The 16,571-nt window shown below is 37.5% G+C and overlaps 1 protein-coding gene across 10 annotated transcripts in view; it reads left to right on the top strand.

The window, feature by feature from the left end:
• Positions 1–16,571, top strand: part of DOP1A (DOP1 leucine zipper like protein A) — a 111,722-nt gene that overhangs the window by 81,802 nt on the left and 13,349 nt on the right. For all 10 annotated transcript variants that reach the window (XM_055134471.1, XM_055134475.1, XM_055134476.1 and 7 more), the window contains 9 exons: positions 439–550; positions 657–839; positions 3,786–3,911; positions 7,790–7,924; positions 9,881–9,936; positions 11,240–11,344; positions 15,011–15,077; positions 15,216–15,360; positions 15,501–15,580. In XM_055134471.1, coding sequence (XP_054990446.1) covers positions 439–550; positions 657–839; positions 3,786–3,911; positions 7,790–7,924; positions 9,881–9,936; positions 11,240–11,344; positions 15,011–15,077; positions 15,216–15,360; positions 15,501–15,580 — 1,009 coding nt within the window. The remainder of the gene's footprint in view (positions 1–438; positions 551–656; positions 840–3,785; positions 3,912–7,789; positions 7,925–9,880; positions 9,937–11,239; positions 11,345–15,010; positions 15,078–15,215; positions 15,361–15,500; positions 15,581–16,571) is intronic.

Below are 16,571 nucleotides of genomic sequence, written 5' to 3' on the forward strand. Positions count from 1 at the left end.
CACAAAATTCTTTTTCTGGTTAGTCTTATTTCTTGCTTTGGATTTTCATGGTTTGGTAGATACCATTTCTGTCTTCTGGCCGTGCTCAAAATTATATTTTGTAGTATATTTTTTAGAATATTTTCTGTTTTCTCTCCTGTGTAACCTGTTACTCCATGTAAAATTAAGACAACTGCTTATATCATTTAATATTGGTATGTCTACCAGTATGCAGTTGCTGGAGATTTGAGCTTTTTATTTTAGCCAAAAATAAACGAAACATACTTTAAAATTCATTTAGTTCAATTTTTGTACAAGTTAGAATATAAAATCTATTTTTTTTAATTTTTCATCTAATGCTTTTGTACTTAGCTCGGACTGGACATTACTATTTTGATAAAGCATCAGCTTTTCTTTCATAGAAATTGTGCTCAAATAAATTTAAACTTTATTTTTCAGGCCACTGTGGATGGCATCAATTATTCCACCAGATATGATTCTGACTCTTTTGGAAGGTATCACAGCCATTATTCATTACTGTTTGTTGGATCCTGCTACACAATATCACCAAGTAAGACTCCATAAATACTTAACTCTTTTTTTAAGACTGTGAGGTCTAATAAATCCCCATTGTGTACCACAGTCAGTAATACTTTCTCTCTTTCGACTTTTAATAGCTCTTGGTCAATGTAGATCAAAAACACTTGGTCGAAGCGCGCAGTGGAATTCTCTCCATCCTCCATATGATCATGTCCTCAGTGACATTGCTTTGGAGCATACTTCACCAAGCTGATTCCTCAGAAAAGATGGCTGTTGCTGCTTCTGCGTCTGTCACCACTATTAATCTTGGAGCCACAAAGGTTAGACCATTTGTACTTCATCTGTGGAGCTTAAGAGTTACATCAGGCCTCTTCCCAAAAGTCCAGAGTCTGCTGCAGCATTCCAGGTGCAGGACACCTGGGAAGCACTATCTCGTTCCTCTAAGCAGAGCTCGGGGCCTCTGCCTTGCCTCCGAGTGTGAATAACCTTCCTCTCTGGAACAGGTGTCTGGGGCAAAGGTGACACACGTGCTTTGTGTAGCTTCTTGTGTGCAAAGTGGCCACAGCTTCCCCAGCTTGTCCACCCAGGAGAGGGTCCAGCTCCTCGATCTCCATTTGCAGCTGGGGGTGTCTCTGGATTGGTCTGTGCCCCTGTAGCAGGGATGTAGAGGCATCTATGGGGTGTTCACTCTTCCTGCACGGATCCTTGGCTCTGAGAATTCTGTCCATGTTCTCAGCAGACTGCTTGACTGGAATTCTGAGAGCTACCCCCAGTTTTTGACACTCACCCTTGATCACAGAGGTACCTACTGCTGGCCACTGCCCCCCTGCCCACCCCCTCAACCCTAAGAGCAGCGTAGTTGTTTTCCTTGTGGTGGCACAGCTATCCTGGGCTGCAGGCTTTGCTGAAGAGCTCTGCCTGGTGCTCAGAGGGAAGACTTGCTCTCCTTCCTCAAGCATTCCCATCTCCGCCAATATCTGATCCGTGTTGAGTTAATCCTGTGTCTCTAGATTCCTAGCTGGCCCGGAGACCTGTGAGCACATAGGCTGTGTTCCAGATAGGGACTGTCAGTGGGTTTGTGGCCCCCAGGCCCTTCTGTACTCATAAATCACTCCTGCCAGGCTCAGGGGACAATATGGAGCAGTGGGGTCGAAACCAGGTCAGCCACATGCGATGCAAATGCCATACCTGCAATACTTTCGTTCCGGTCCCCATACCCTCCTAGATAGGTCAGACATTTGGCTTGGACACCATCTCTGAGTATCCTTGCTTGAAAACTCCAGTTTCTTCTCTAGCTTCTGACACTGTCCACATGAGTATCCCAGAAGAGTCCTGATCAGCCCCATCCCCAGCATCTGATGGTGGGAGGGACAGGGAAGCCATCCTCAGGGGCAGGGAGACCCACTGTGGGACTGACCACTGTGGAGCATGTGGTTCACGTCACCAACCCCTTGTGGTCCCCGTGAGACTCTCAGGGGAAGTCACAGCAAGAGAAGGGGTCAAGTCAGTGGCAGGATTTCGCAGGCCCATCCAAGATAAGGAGAGGCTGGGACAAATCTGTCTGATGGCCTAGGAGCCCAGGGAGGCCTGAGGTCCTGTGGCAGGCTCACAGCCCCTGGCAGGGCTCCCACACTTTACCCCTGCAGTTGGGGGCACGAGCGAACACTTTGAGCTAATATCCTCACTCTTACTGGGAATAAGGACTCCTGTCTTGGCTGGTTAACCATGAGGATGGAAAGAAAGAAGGTGCGAAACCACACTGAGTGTTCAACATGGAGCAGCCCCCAGTGCCAGTGGCAGAGACAGTGAAGTTGTCTTCACGGAGAGTGAGCCCTCTCCTGGCACTTTCCCACACTCTCACTGCGTGCATTCGACCAAGAGAAGGAAATGAAAGCAACCAAAATTTATGCTCAGTTTTCAGCAAGCAATGTTCAAATGAGGGGGATGTGTGGGCAGCGGGGAACAGTTGGCTGCAGAAGCCGCTCCCCAGCTAGGGCATCCCCAGTGCCAGCAGGTGGTCCTTGACTGCAGTCTGGGAGAGCTTGCAGCTGCCCTCTCTCCTCCTCAGAACCCCATCCTAGTGGTTGTGCAGTAAGAACCACCTTGACCCACAGTGAGCAATGCACAAGGGGGTCCCCAGACCATGTCCTCATCAGATAAAAAGGTCCAGCATGCCTGGAGCACTGCTCAAAACACTGGTGGAGGAGCTGGCAGCACCGTTCTGCAGAAGGGGCCCCGACCTCAGGGAGCATGCTGCTTGGCTGTGCAAGGCCATGTGCAGATGCACTTCCGTGCCCGCCCCACCCAGTGTCCCTTCTACATCTCAGAAAAATGTTCCTTCCCACCACAGTTGCCTCAGCTGACAACCCGCATTTGTGGGGTTGGTGGTTAATTAAAAGAGGCTATCTTTATTCTGTGGGGTATTTCCAATTTTCTGCTTTTTAATGAAGAGAAAAGTTGTGAATTTTTAAAAGCATATTATGCTGCGTCAGTTATCAAAATTGACACTGTGCACTTTACCTTAGTTTAATCCTTGGCTTACTTCCAGACTGTGGGAGTGATGGGAACATACGTGACGAGGGGGAAGGGAAAGGTGGAAGCTGTAAAAAAAGCCTTGTGTGAATACTGATGTTTAGGTGAAGCTGTGATTTTGTACACTTCATTTCACTGTTCACTGTCATCCCGTTGCTCATCTATTTGTTCGAGTGGGCACCAGTAACCTCTCTCATTGAGAGACTTATTGTTACTGTTTACACTTCATTTACTTATGCTATATACTCTCTCACTGCCTCTTTTTTTTTTAAAGAGATTCTACATCTAGAAAACTGAATTTCAGATATTGAAATTCAAGTCTGTTACCTCATCACAAAGAATATACTCTTGTGGTAGCTGATTGGTAACTGTCATTTCATAGATTCTTTTTTTTTCCTTTTAGAATTAAAATGACCATGAGGGGCTGGAGCAATAGCCTAGCGGGTAGGGCGTTTGCCTTGCATGCGGCAGACCCGGGTTCGAATCCCAGCATCCCATATGTTCCCCCGAGCACTGCCCGCAGTAATTCCTGAGTGCATGAGCCAGGAATAACCCCTGTGCATCACCGGGTGTGACCCAAAAACCAAAAAATAAAAAAAAATTTTTTTTTAAAAAAGGAAAATGACCATGAAAAATTTATGCAGTAAAAATATTTTCAGAAAAACTAAAAGGGACAGTATAATTATTAATTTTTTCATAATTCTTAATTCTGTCATTTGCTCAAATTATTTTAGAATTTGAGACAGCAGATCCTGGAATTATTGGGACCCATTTCAATGAATCATGGTGTACACTTTATGGCTGCCATTGCATTTGTTTGGAATGAAAGAAGACAAAGCAAAACCAGCCCCAGGACCAAGGTATGTATATGACCTTGTTGTAGTTGCCCCACACTGCTTGAACTCCGGAACATGAGGACTGTCTGTTGAGGCAGGGGCTGTAGATGCTCAAGACTCGCACTTACAGCATTGCTGAGGCAAAGCCACCCACACGGGCCATAGCCTCATAGTCCTGTGACAAAGTGTACTAGGAGAGGCACTGGTTAAGTAGAGGATGGAGCCAACATGCACTAAGGAACCAGTAGCGGAGGGAGGCGGCGGGGGTCAGGGATTGTTATGAGTAGGAAGAAGCTGCTCAAAGTCCTAGAGCAGAGGCAAGGTTGAAGTATTGCTAACACCCAAAGATGACTGGCTGCTTCCCACATCTCAAGCCATCGACTACTGGCAGTAACAAGGCCAATTAATCTGTGTTATTCTCTGGAAATGTCAGGTACCCCCACCAACAGCCCAGTACCAACAGCCCAATTCCCAGAGAAGGCTGGACCTGTGGCTTTCTGTGGTGCCTACCGACCTCTAGTGGTCAAGGGGCTGTGTGAGGGAGAACATCGTAACACCAAGACTTTTCATCTTAGCATTTTGTGAGTAGATGCTATCCATGATTTGCAGTGGGTTTGAATGGAGTAGGCAGTAGAAAACAAGTTTCACCACAAATTTTGATGATACTAATTTGTCACCTACATTTTTAAAGTAGGTACAAAAGTTTTTTCATGTGAAAAATTATGCAATATGAAAACAAAACTATTTCAAACAGAAGGGAAGTAGTTTTTTAAAGTATAGTTTTAAAAGTATATTGGGGCCAGAGTGATAATACAGTGGTAGGGTGTTTGCCTTACACGAGGCTGACCTGTTTTTGATCTGAGCACTGCCAGGAGTAGTTCCTGTGTGTAGAGCCAGGAGTAACCCAAGAACATCACAGGTGTGACCCAAAAAAGAAAAAAAATAGTCATTCAAAGTTCATTGCAAAAATATGGAGAGAAGTTTTCAGTTTGATAAATGATAGTTTCCTTTCCAAATGTAATTTTATTCTGAATATCATTTTAGCTGGATTATATGTACATAATTTTTTTGGCATTGTAGGAAAGTAAAATATGTTCAGTATTGAAAATGATGACTAATTAAAATATTAAGACTTAAATTTGTATTCACATAAGTTATGATTTGTCTAGCAAAGTTTCTGAACTTTTTTTTGCATTGACTTCATATATAAATATACTGACATTTCTAAATTAATAAAACCAAAATTATGAAATCACTGTGTATGTGAGAATTTAGTGGTTGATAGTCTATTGAACAGAATTAAAATCTTGGACTACTTTAGAGGGATCAAGGATATATAATTTAATATGGTATATTGAACACATACTTTTTCTCTACTCTTTCCCCAAAAATTGTATTACAAGAATGTTAAAAGATGTAAAACCACAATGACAAGGAAATCAGTGGTAACCACAGAAAAATTAAATATGAACATACTTTTATCTAGATGAAAAATACATACTGATTTATTACTGGTTATTAGAGTAGAGAAATCTGATAACCACATACTCACTAAAGAAGAACCAGTCACTCACATGTGGAGTTTTCACCGTAAAGCTAGAGATAATCTCTGGAAGTAGATGACAAACAATTCTAAATGCAAAGCATCAGGGTAGGACTGAAATATGGGGACTCATGAACGTTTACATAAGGAACTCTTGGAACTCTTTATTAGATCCTTTATTTTTTCTCTTCTTACTATAAGCAACCATTTAATTTTTCTGTCCTGCCCTAGCCGTCAGGTTTATTCTGAAAAGCTTTTATTTATTTATTTTAAATTACTGAATTGAAAAATAAATAAATAAATAAATAAATAGATTACTGAATCGCAGTGGATTACCAAATTATAAAGTTATTCATGATTGAGTTTCAGGTGTACTGTGACCAATTCCTTAATCAGTGCCCCCTTTCCTCTACCAATGTCCCTAGTTTCCCTTCCTGAAAAGGTTTCTGGACCAACCCGAGGGTACAAGGTTAGACATCTAGAAGTTAGACATTTTGCTAAAAATAAAAGCATTCAGGAAATGTCTGAAAATGGGTTATTAAGGGAATCAATCATGCCTCAGTGAGAAGGCAGGAAGCTTTATTTCTCTCAAGTATCAGTTCTGAAGAATATGACATGACCAAGCAAAAAGATTTAAGAGCTACTGAAGTTTTTTAGTTCCTTAACAAAAAACCAAACTGCTGTTATCACGTCAAGAACAGCCACCATGGGGCCAGATAGATAAAGCTGCAGGCAAGGCACTTGCCTTCCACAAGGCTGACCCAGGTCTGATCTCCGGCACCACAGAGTCTCCTGAATCCTGCTAAGAGTAATGAGTGAAAGCGAGGAAGAGGAAGAATCCCTGAGTACCACTCATAAGTTCTGAGGATTTGAATATACACACATATATACGTACATTTGAATATACGCACACACACATTTATTCTTATATATATGGCTCTTGCATACACATGCACACATATATAGCCAAACAAATCTAGGAATTTGAGGGGACAGTGGATAAATACCAGAAATAGAGTATGTTTTTAGAAGTAAGGAAGGTGGAGAAAAGGAGAAAAGAATATTAGGGTTGTGGTAGTATAGGAAACTATATTTTTGCAGATAAAGATAATGAGGGAAGAAAATACCTAAGAAATTATATGAGAGAGTTTCCCAGAAATGAGGTTTTCACAGGCACCGTGAAAAGGACTCAACACAAAAAAGCAGCATGTGATTTTAGCACCCTGGTGATAACATGGAGATCTGAAAATCAAAACTGGCCTTACTGTGTATAATAATGTTACAGATTGTCAGTAGCAATTGTGACAAAAGCTCTGATGGGAAAATTAGTTTCAGCATAAATTCTATACTAGTCAGACAGTCACTTGAGGTATTTTAAACCTTGAAATAATCTTTTACAAATTACCATCAATTCACCCTTTTTTACCAGCTATTACAAGATGCATGTCCAGCAAAAATAACCAAGAAGATAAAAGACATGCAATCTAAGAAATAAGTGTTCCAACATAAAAGAGGAAGAAGAATCTGTATTCTAATAGTCATGGGAGAGAGAAAAATCGTTTTCTAGGAGACCAAGAAAATTTCAACCCAAGATTGAATAGAAAGACATGTAACAGTTGTCTTAAGGAAATAAACAAAGAACAGAAAGGGGAAAATAGTAGATTACTTACTTGACTTATTTGAACACATAATTAGAGATTTATATTTATTGGAACATTTGAGATGACTTTGGACAGATAGAAAACCAACCTAATAGCAGTTTATTAACTACAGAATATTTTTAAAATTGCATAAGGATACAATGATAGTATAATCATAGCAATACCAGAAGTAGTCTTGTGAATATTGATGTTGATTAATAATAATTAATAATAAAGGATGTTGATTTAAGTAAATATATGCTGTGTTGTAATAATTAGGAGGAAAATGAGAGAAATAAATTTTCTGTCATCTGAAGTAGGAAATGGTAGATAATCCCTAAAATTTTAGATTTTTTAAAAAATGTTGTATATATAATACATTCTTTTAAAAATTAATTTTACTGGGGCTGGAGTGATAGCACAGCGGGTAGGGCGTTTGCCTTGCACTCGGCCGATCTGGGTTCAAATCCCAGCATCCCATATGGTCCCCTGAGCACGGCCAGGGGTAATTCCTGAGTGCATGAGCCAGGAATAACCCCTGTGCATTGCCGGGTGTGACCCAAAAAGAAAAAAAAATTAATTTTACTTTAAATTAATCAAGGTTAACTTTAAAAGTCCATTATATTTAAAAGAGGACATAAAATATTTTTTATCTCTATGATTTTTTTAAAGAGATTTATGAACATATAGACTTACATAAATAAAATGATGATTACCAGGTTATTCCTGCAGCCAGTGATGAGCAGCTTTTACTGGTTGAACTTGTTCGCTCAATCAGTGTCATGAGAGCAGAAACTGTTATACAGACTGTGAAAGAAGTTTTAAAGCAGCCCCCAGCCATAGCCAAGGACAAGGTGAGAACTTTATTTTTTTTTAAGTTTTTTTTTATTCTGTTTACAATTCTATTTTATTAAATCTGGTGGGTAAGTTGGTATGTCTTTTTAATTGTTACAAGTTGCAGAGATGAGCTTCTGTAGCTATCATGTTGCCTTAAAAAAACTTTCAAGGTAAAGAGCATTGTACAGTGGATCAGGTGCTTGCCTTACACCCCATTTTGATCCATATGCTCCCCGAACACAGCTGAGAGTGATTACTAATTGCAGAGATCAGGAAGAAGCCCTGAGCACTATTGGGTGTGGACTCAAACCAAAATAATAACAAAAACTGAAATAACTTACAGCTGTAATTATTCCTGTAACCAAAGAGTGGTGAACTTTTCTTTCTCTTTCTGTGTGTATAAGGCAGTTATAAGCTGTGCCATTGGGCTGGAGAGATAATATAGATGGTTCAATCCCCATCGCTGTATATGGTCCCCTGAGCACCGTGAGGTGTGAGTTCGAAGCACAGAGCCAGGAGTAAGTCTTGAGCACTGTCAAACATGGTTTGAGCCTCATCCTTTCACCCTCAAAGAAGATCTGTGTGATCACATTCTTGGAAAATTTTCTCTTTAGTGGTTCTTTTGAATGGATGTCTCAATTCAGTAAACTCCCACTGTTTGCCTTTATCTTAATTCTAGTCTAATTTCTTGACCATGTCCAGGACAGCGCTATGGAAAATATATAATTTAGTCTCTGCCCTCCTAGTGCCTTGTCTTGATTAGGCAGACATAAATATTGACAAATCAGTAAAATTATGATGCTTTTCTCTGTGGTATTTCAGCAATACTAAGAAATAATATCTTCCATATTTACTACTTACAAAAGCTAAACTTAAAGTCAAGACAAAACAGAATTAATCACACCTTTTTTTTTTTTTACCTTTTTGGGTCACAGCCAGCAATGCACAGGTGTTAACCTCCTGGCTTTGCACTCAGAAATTACTCCTGGCGGTGCTCAGGGGACCATATTGGATTCTGGGAATAAAACCTGGGTTGGCCGCGTGAAAGGCAAATGCCCTACCCTCTGTACTATCACTCCAGCCCCAATCACACCCTTTAAAGATTTATTGTACATATTAAAAACAAAAGACAATTAATTTTATTCTTTTTTCTTTTTCTTGCATTGCCAGTGGAGTGTGTGTGTGTGAGTGAATGAATAGCCAGTATCTTTATTAATCTTTAGAAAAATTGCTAACTAGACTGAAATCGCCTCTGTGACGTATGTTTTTAACTTTGCATATGAAAGCTCAATTAGCCTACTATTTTGAGCATCTCCTTGAGCAAGACATTGGATTAAGCATGAAGGATAAGGGAAAAGAACCAATTACACCACTGTTCCACTTCCCAAGTTCACCTATCCTTATTTCAGCCTACTAAGTTCAGAATTTATTATTTTATTTTTTTCTTATGTGGTAAAGAGGGAAACTTAAAGAAATGTTACTATTAAAAAGGAATAAATATGTAGATGTCAAAAGGCATCTCTGTCATTTCCATGACTGTTAGTAATGAGTAATGTCTAATGACAAGTTTTATTATTACAAGTACTATAGCTAAAGGTTTTGTTTTAGGTTATTTGAGTTAGTCCCAGATTTGAAATAGCTATATACTTTTCAAGAAACATGGTTAAATGGGGTTTCCAATCTAATTCTAATAGCACCAACCAGTCATAAGCTGCTTGAAATGATCACTTTGATGCTTAGAGAATAAATAAACCATTAACAGGTGGAGTACCAACTTCTGAATTTTGGAGCTGAAAATTTTTAAGAGTAAGAGACTTTGAGTTCCTTCCATCCACCTTCAGTTCTTTTTAAATAGCTCTTAATTCTTTCTATTTTGTTTTGTTTTGATTTGTGATGGTAAAATAGAGTAGTTGCAACAATAAATGAACAAAAGTAGTATTCTTTACTATAAAATTGATTTCTTTTATTTATAGAAACATCTTTCTTTGGAAGTCTGCATGCTTCAGTTTTTCTATGCTTTTATTCAAAGGTAAGATAACATGTGGATCTCTCCTTACTATATTATTAATGTATAAAAGTTAGGGGACATAGGAGAAAGCACATTAATTCTTTCAACAAACAAACAAAAAACCTACTAGGAACAAAAGCATTGTTTAAAGATATATATCAACAAGTCCTAGAGTATCTTAATCACCCAGTCATGCAAATCCTACAAGACCTTCGGGTAAAATTGTAACCTAAAGATCTAAGTGTATAGCAAATAGACTGGATGTTAAAACATTAAATAATAAGGCTGGAGCGATAGCACATCAGGTAGGGCATTTGCCTTGCATGTGGTCAACCTGCCTTCAATTCTCAGCATTCCATATAGTACCCCGAGCACCGCCAGGAGTGATTTCTGGGTGCATGAGTCAGGAGTAACCCTGTGCTTCGTCAGGTGTGACCCAAAAAAGAAAAAAAATATATAGGAAAATAGTTTTAATGCAAAAAGTTGAATCTCACCCTTAAAACTATACCTTTTTTCACTTAATCCATTTTAGTTTTGATAAAGTAATCTGATTTTTTTTAAATATTAGGAATGATGATCTTAAAGCATTTTTTTGTATTTTTGTATTATGTTGAATTGACTTGATAGAAGTTAGTCGATTTGAATTTTGATAAATGTCTTAAGAAATTGAATTTTAATTCTCCCATAGAGGGTAATTAAATGTTAATAATCAGATTAGTGATTAAATTGGCATCAATTTGTGTTTTATGATTGATAAAAATAAAACTGGCTTAAATAGTATTTAAATTGGTTATGATTAGAGCAGAGACTACCTAAAATATGAATTTAGATACATCGAAATATTAAGGTCAGGATTATACTGACAAAGATAATCTTACTTTCTTTAGACATGAGGATTTATGTTTAGGATAACTGATGACTGTCTTAACTGAGTAAAGACTCAGAGGAGAAGGGTAAAAAGACTAATGAAGAAGTGGAAAGAGTAGAATATAGGAGTAGAATATAGGACTGTAATGTTAGTTATTAGATTGAGATGTATTGCAGTTGTATTTTATTTTTAAGAGTTCATGTGATGAAAAGCTGAGATTTCTCTAGCAGCTTCTCCATTAATAAGCTTCACTGGATATTCTAAATTGTTTAGTTTTCTTATAATAAATGATTCATAAAGTTTTATTATACTTTATAAGAACTTAAGGAATGTTTTCCTATGGCTTCATATGTATGTGTATATATATGTTTCTTATCTTGTTTATGTTGTTTATGAGATATATGTATATACATATGTGTATATATGTATATCTATAATAATTATCTTATCTTGCAGGATTCCAGTGCCCAATTTAGTAGATAGCTGGGCATCACTGTTGATACTTCTCAAAGAGTCAATACAACTAAGTCTTCCAGCCCCAGGGCAATTTCTAATACTTGGGTGAGCAAATGCTTTCAGAATTTTATTTGGAATAAGATAATATGTTCATAATAATTTCTGAATAACATATTTTGAATAATTACATCATCTCTCTCAAAGCTCACAGAATTAGACATGAGACCTATTGGAAAAGGTGAAAGGGCTGTCTAGGAAAGAGTATTTTCTACGTCTATAAAATGTGAATGCACTTAACAAAATAGTGACAACAGAAATTAGTGGACAGATTGGGCATCAAAAAGGGGAGGAATGGAGGCTGCATGTTTTCAGAGACAGAGGGTCATTTACTTTAGAGTTCTAGACATAAACTTGGAAAAGTTGGTATTTTCTCCATCACTCAAAGTCTCCTTATCTGTGTTAACAATTTGTATCACCATTTGTTAAATTCAGTCACCGACTTCCTTATTGCAAGCACTAAGTTTTCCAAGTATCTGTTTTTGTTCACCATTATTTTTTGTTGTGCTGTCTAAGGATCCCACATATTTGTCTTGCTTTTGGGATGCTTGCACACTTGTAACGACAGGACTCACCAGAGGCATACTCTTTAGTTGTGGTGTTTATACGCACTTGGCCAGGATGCACTGGCGATTGTGCCGTGTTACAGTGGGAGGATTCCTGTAGGAATATGCCACTGGGATGACGCACATCAGAAATCTTAACACGAGTTCTCATTTTTGCAAGACAGGGACATTGCCACTGAGCTATCCTTGGCTTCCTCACTGTTATTCTTGGTTCATAATATGTCCCCATTAAATATTTGCTAAGAGAATGATGGTAGTAAGTAGCAGCAGAAAGCTTTTTGAGGCAACGGTAAGATGAAGGCATAGGCAGAGAAATAGCAAGTGATTGGAAAGGGAAATGGGAGTTTGATGGGGATCAAAATGGGGAAGGCTTTGCATTTTAGTTTTAGAAATTTCATCTTGGGCAGGAATGATGTTGGAATAATTACATGTTTTGAGAAGGGATGCAACTGATAAGTTGTAAGATGGATTTCAGGGTGAAAAGGATAGTCTAGAGTATCCATTTCAAGTGGCTGGTAGGAAGTATGTGGATTATAGTATAATGAAATTGAAAGACTATGACACGAAGAAAGGGGTCACCAATGAAGGCAGAAAAAGAAGTACCAAAAGGGGGAAAACAGTATACTCAGTGTTCTAGAAGCAAAGGGAAGTTAAGAGTGCATATGCACACCTTCAAAGAGATTAAAGAACACGAGGAATAATAAGAAACTGTATTTATTGATGATTTGGAGAGGTTTGTGATTTAAGTAAGTATTTTAATGGAGTAAGGATAGGGTTATAATGAGAAAGTAAATGTGCTTTATTCCTGGAATATAGTTGTTTCATAAAAATGTAAAGAATAAGGTAGCAGGAGAAAACTTAATTTAAAAGTGATCATTTAATACTTACCAATACTTCTGCCCTTTGATATGGAATACTTAAGATTCTGAAGTAGTGCTTGTGTGGGTTCAAATCTCAGCTCTGTAGTGGTGTGTCATTGGACATGCTATTTAACGTCTATGTTTGTAAAAAGGGACCACAGTAGTGCCTCATACATAAAGTTGTAAGGATTAGGGGCCAGAGCGATAACACAGTGGGTAGAGCATTTGCCTTTCAAATGGCAGATCTGGGTTCAATCTCCACACCCCCAAAACACAAAATTAAAACCAGAAGTTACGAGGATTGAATGAATGAGTATGTGAACAAGTTTTACAATTGTGCTTGATTAATGAGTGCTTCTGTAAGTGAAGTGTAATAGAAGATTCTTGAGATATGGTGGTCTTTTGATAGCATCAGGTTTCAAAAATAGCCCAACAACTGAGAGTCCAGCCTAAGTGAGCCTAGTATTCCTGTTTGACACATCCAGGTATTCTTGGGCCCTATTTTGAAAATTATTCAGATCAAAAACCTGAAGGAACTTTAGTCATTGAAGATGTCAAGAAATGAATAGTGACCACAGTGTCTGAAATTTCTGAATCGTATATTAAGATAAGTAATGTGGGACCTGGGAGATAGTTCAGTGGACTAGAGCACATGCCTTATATTCACAAGGTCCCAGGTTAGATCCCCAGTACAACCACATGCCCCACTGTGCACCGTCAAGTATAACCCTGGTGACTCCTAGGACCAGCGGGCCAGAGCAGCTCCAAAGTACTGGCTCTGACCTCTAGATCATACGGCACCACTTCTCTAAGCCATGTATCTTGGGAGTATCCCAGATCCTTAGCACTAATAGGGAGACACATCACCACTGCACCAAGCCCCCCCAAAAACTGTGAAAGAGTGAGGAAAGGAGAGTATCTGTGACTTTTACTGATAAGAGATCAATGTAGATGCTGGAAATCACAGAACAGTCTCACTGTTGTTTTCAGTTCTTCTATTCTCTCATCCCAACCCTCATCTCTGTGATCCTGGGTATCCTCAGTAAACCTCTTCAATCAAAAATAATGGTACCTGCCCTACTTACCTCTGAGGTGTTTTAAGGCTCAAAAAGAGGGTGTGTGTGTGTGTGTGTGTGTGTGTGTGTGTGTATGTGTATGTGTATGTATATTATGTATATATTGTATGTATACATATATACATATATGTATATATAGACATATATAAATATATATACCTCCTCTGAGCTCTGTTATCAAGTTACCCTGCTGACTAATTTTATGAAAGAATTTGACTATCTTGTGTTTATGGTTTCTCCTGTACAAGATTTTTTTTCTGTTTCCACACTGCCTTTTTCTCTTTTTGTTTTTCAAATAATGAAGAATCCTCCTTTCATTTCACTGTGCATGTACTTTAGTGTTTAAACAAAATGTTAGACATTTTAAGTTATACTACAGACTCAATTTTCTTTTTTAAATTTCTGGAGTTTTGTTTTGCCCAACCATCCTCTAAAAATGTCCAAAACATAATAGCAGTTATTCTTCAATATTACTTTACATATTAGTTTGGAAGCAGTTATGCAAATAATTTATCTTCATAAGATCAAATCAAAATAAATTTTGGTGAAAATTTAACAATGAAATTATTTTTCATTCATTAAATATATTTTATATTCACACACAGGCTAAGAAACTATTTGTGTTCCAGTTTAAAATTTGTGCTTATTTTTAAATTCTTTGTTATTATCTAAAAAATAGAAAAGCATACAAATACAGAAAAATAAACAGATAATATATACACATCTTTGTACTGGTACAAAGCGAACATACAATATAATCACAAAATTGAATTGAGAAAAATATTCCTATATCCACCAACACAGATAAACTTTGCCTTGTTTCTGAACTACTTTATATATATATATATATATGTGTATATATATATATATATATATGCTTTTACTTTGTGCTTGCTTCTTTCACATGACAGATTCTAAACTCACATAATTTCATATGTTTAATTTATTTTTACTATTTATTGCTTACTTGTATGAGTATGACACAATTTATTCTGTTGTTGAATATTTATTTTTTATACTTTTAGACTTTTATAAGTAATGCTTCTATGGACATCCTTGTATATGTAGTAATGCTTATTTTTAAGAATATGATATCATTTATATATTTTTAACATCCAAAAATTGAGTCTACAAAACTGACTTATCACTAGGAAAAGTTAGATTATATCTATTTTTTTTTAAGAGTAATATTTTCTTTTTGACCATGTTTAGGGTTCTGAATGAGTTTATTATGAAAAATCCTAGTTTGGAAAATAAAAAAGACCAACGAGATCTTCAGGTAAGGCATTCCAAATTGAAATCTGTTTCCCAAATTGTTTCTCAGTATCATCAACTCTAAAATACAAAGGTCAGATAAGATCATATGTGAAGTTTATGTATGTGCACATATCTGTATAGTCTTTTTAACTTTCTGTAGGATGTGACTCATAAAATAGTAGATGCTATTGGTGCAATTGCTGGTTCTTCTCTGGAACAAACAACCTGGTTGCGAAGAAATCTTGAAGTTAAGCCTTCTCCCAAAATAGTGGTGGATGGAACCAATTTGGAATCTGATGTTGAAGGTATTGATCTCAAACATTTAGGAATATTTGTAGGCAAATATTCACTATGAAATCTGTCACTATAAGTACGAAATCATTCCTTTTATTTAGCAGGTGAAGTTTTCTCAGTCTAAACTTCACCTGTTTTTTATCTTATTTAGATATGTTATCACCAGCCATGGAAACCTCAAACATAACTCCTTCGATATATAGTGTCCATGCACTGACATTACTGTCTGAGGTAAATACTGCTTTTTAACAGGAACTTCCAAGTAAATGGTTTTATAACTGAATGTTAGTAAGTAATTCTTATAGAGGATATTAAAATTTTAAGAATCATTTTGAAATCACTGTAACATTAACAAATGTTTGACTTATCTATATTCAGATTAATTGGTTAAATATTAGTGATAATAACTATAAATATCACACCTTCTTCATCCCTAGTTGGTGGTGGAACACTTCCACCATTACGCTGGTATTATTCCTGATTCTGCTCAGAGATCACTCCTGGAGGAGCTCAGGAGATCATATGTGGTGCCAGGGATCAAACTGGGGTCAGTGGCCTGCAAGGAAAGCATTTTTATCCCTGTACTATCTCTCCAGCTCTCTGTAACCAGTTTTATAAGAATAACTTCTGCCACTGTATGTCTTATCTTTTAAAACTCAGACTGGGGAGATATTACCAAGGTTAAGGCACTTGCCTCACACAAGGCCAACCTAAGTTCAATTCCCAGCACCACATAAAGTTCCCTGAACACTGCCAGGGGTGATCCCTGAGCAGTCAGGAGTAAGAACTGAGCACTGCTAGGTGTGCCCCCAAAACAATAACAAAAAGCTAGAGGACATGGGCAGATGTTACTATTTACAACTAATAGGAGTGTATAAAAAAAGAGAAAAGAAGTCATATTAACCTTCTAATATGACCAGAAATGTAACCCTCCAATGTAAACAGAAAATTTAGGAGTAGAAACTGAGTACTTTTTCTGACATAAGGCAACTTGGGACAAAACCTGTCAAATGAATCGAGCTGTTCAAGTTCCAAGATTGTCAGTGAACAATTATTTTGCCTTAGTCATATTGATTTATGTTTATGAATATCCACATTTGTAAAGAGGAAATAAAATAGACCTGTAAGACTGAATTATAGAGTGTAAAGAAGAATCAGTCAAGTGTGACCTCCCCCACTCCCCAAATACATGATCCAAACAAAAATAGCTTTGGGGACCTGG

Source organism: Sorex araneus, chromosome 4 (assembly GCF_027595985.1).
Source record: "Sorex araneus isolate mSorAra2 chromosome 4, mSorAra2.pri, whole genome shotgun sequence".
NCBI lineage: Eukaryota > Metazoa > Chordata > Mammalia > Eulipotyphla > Soricidae > Sorex > Sorex araneus.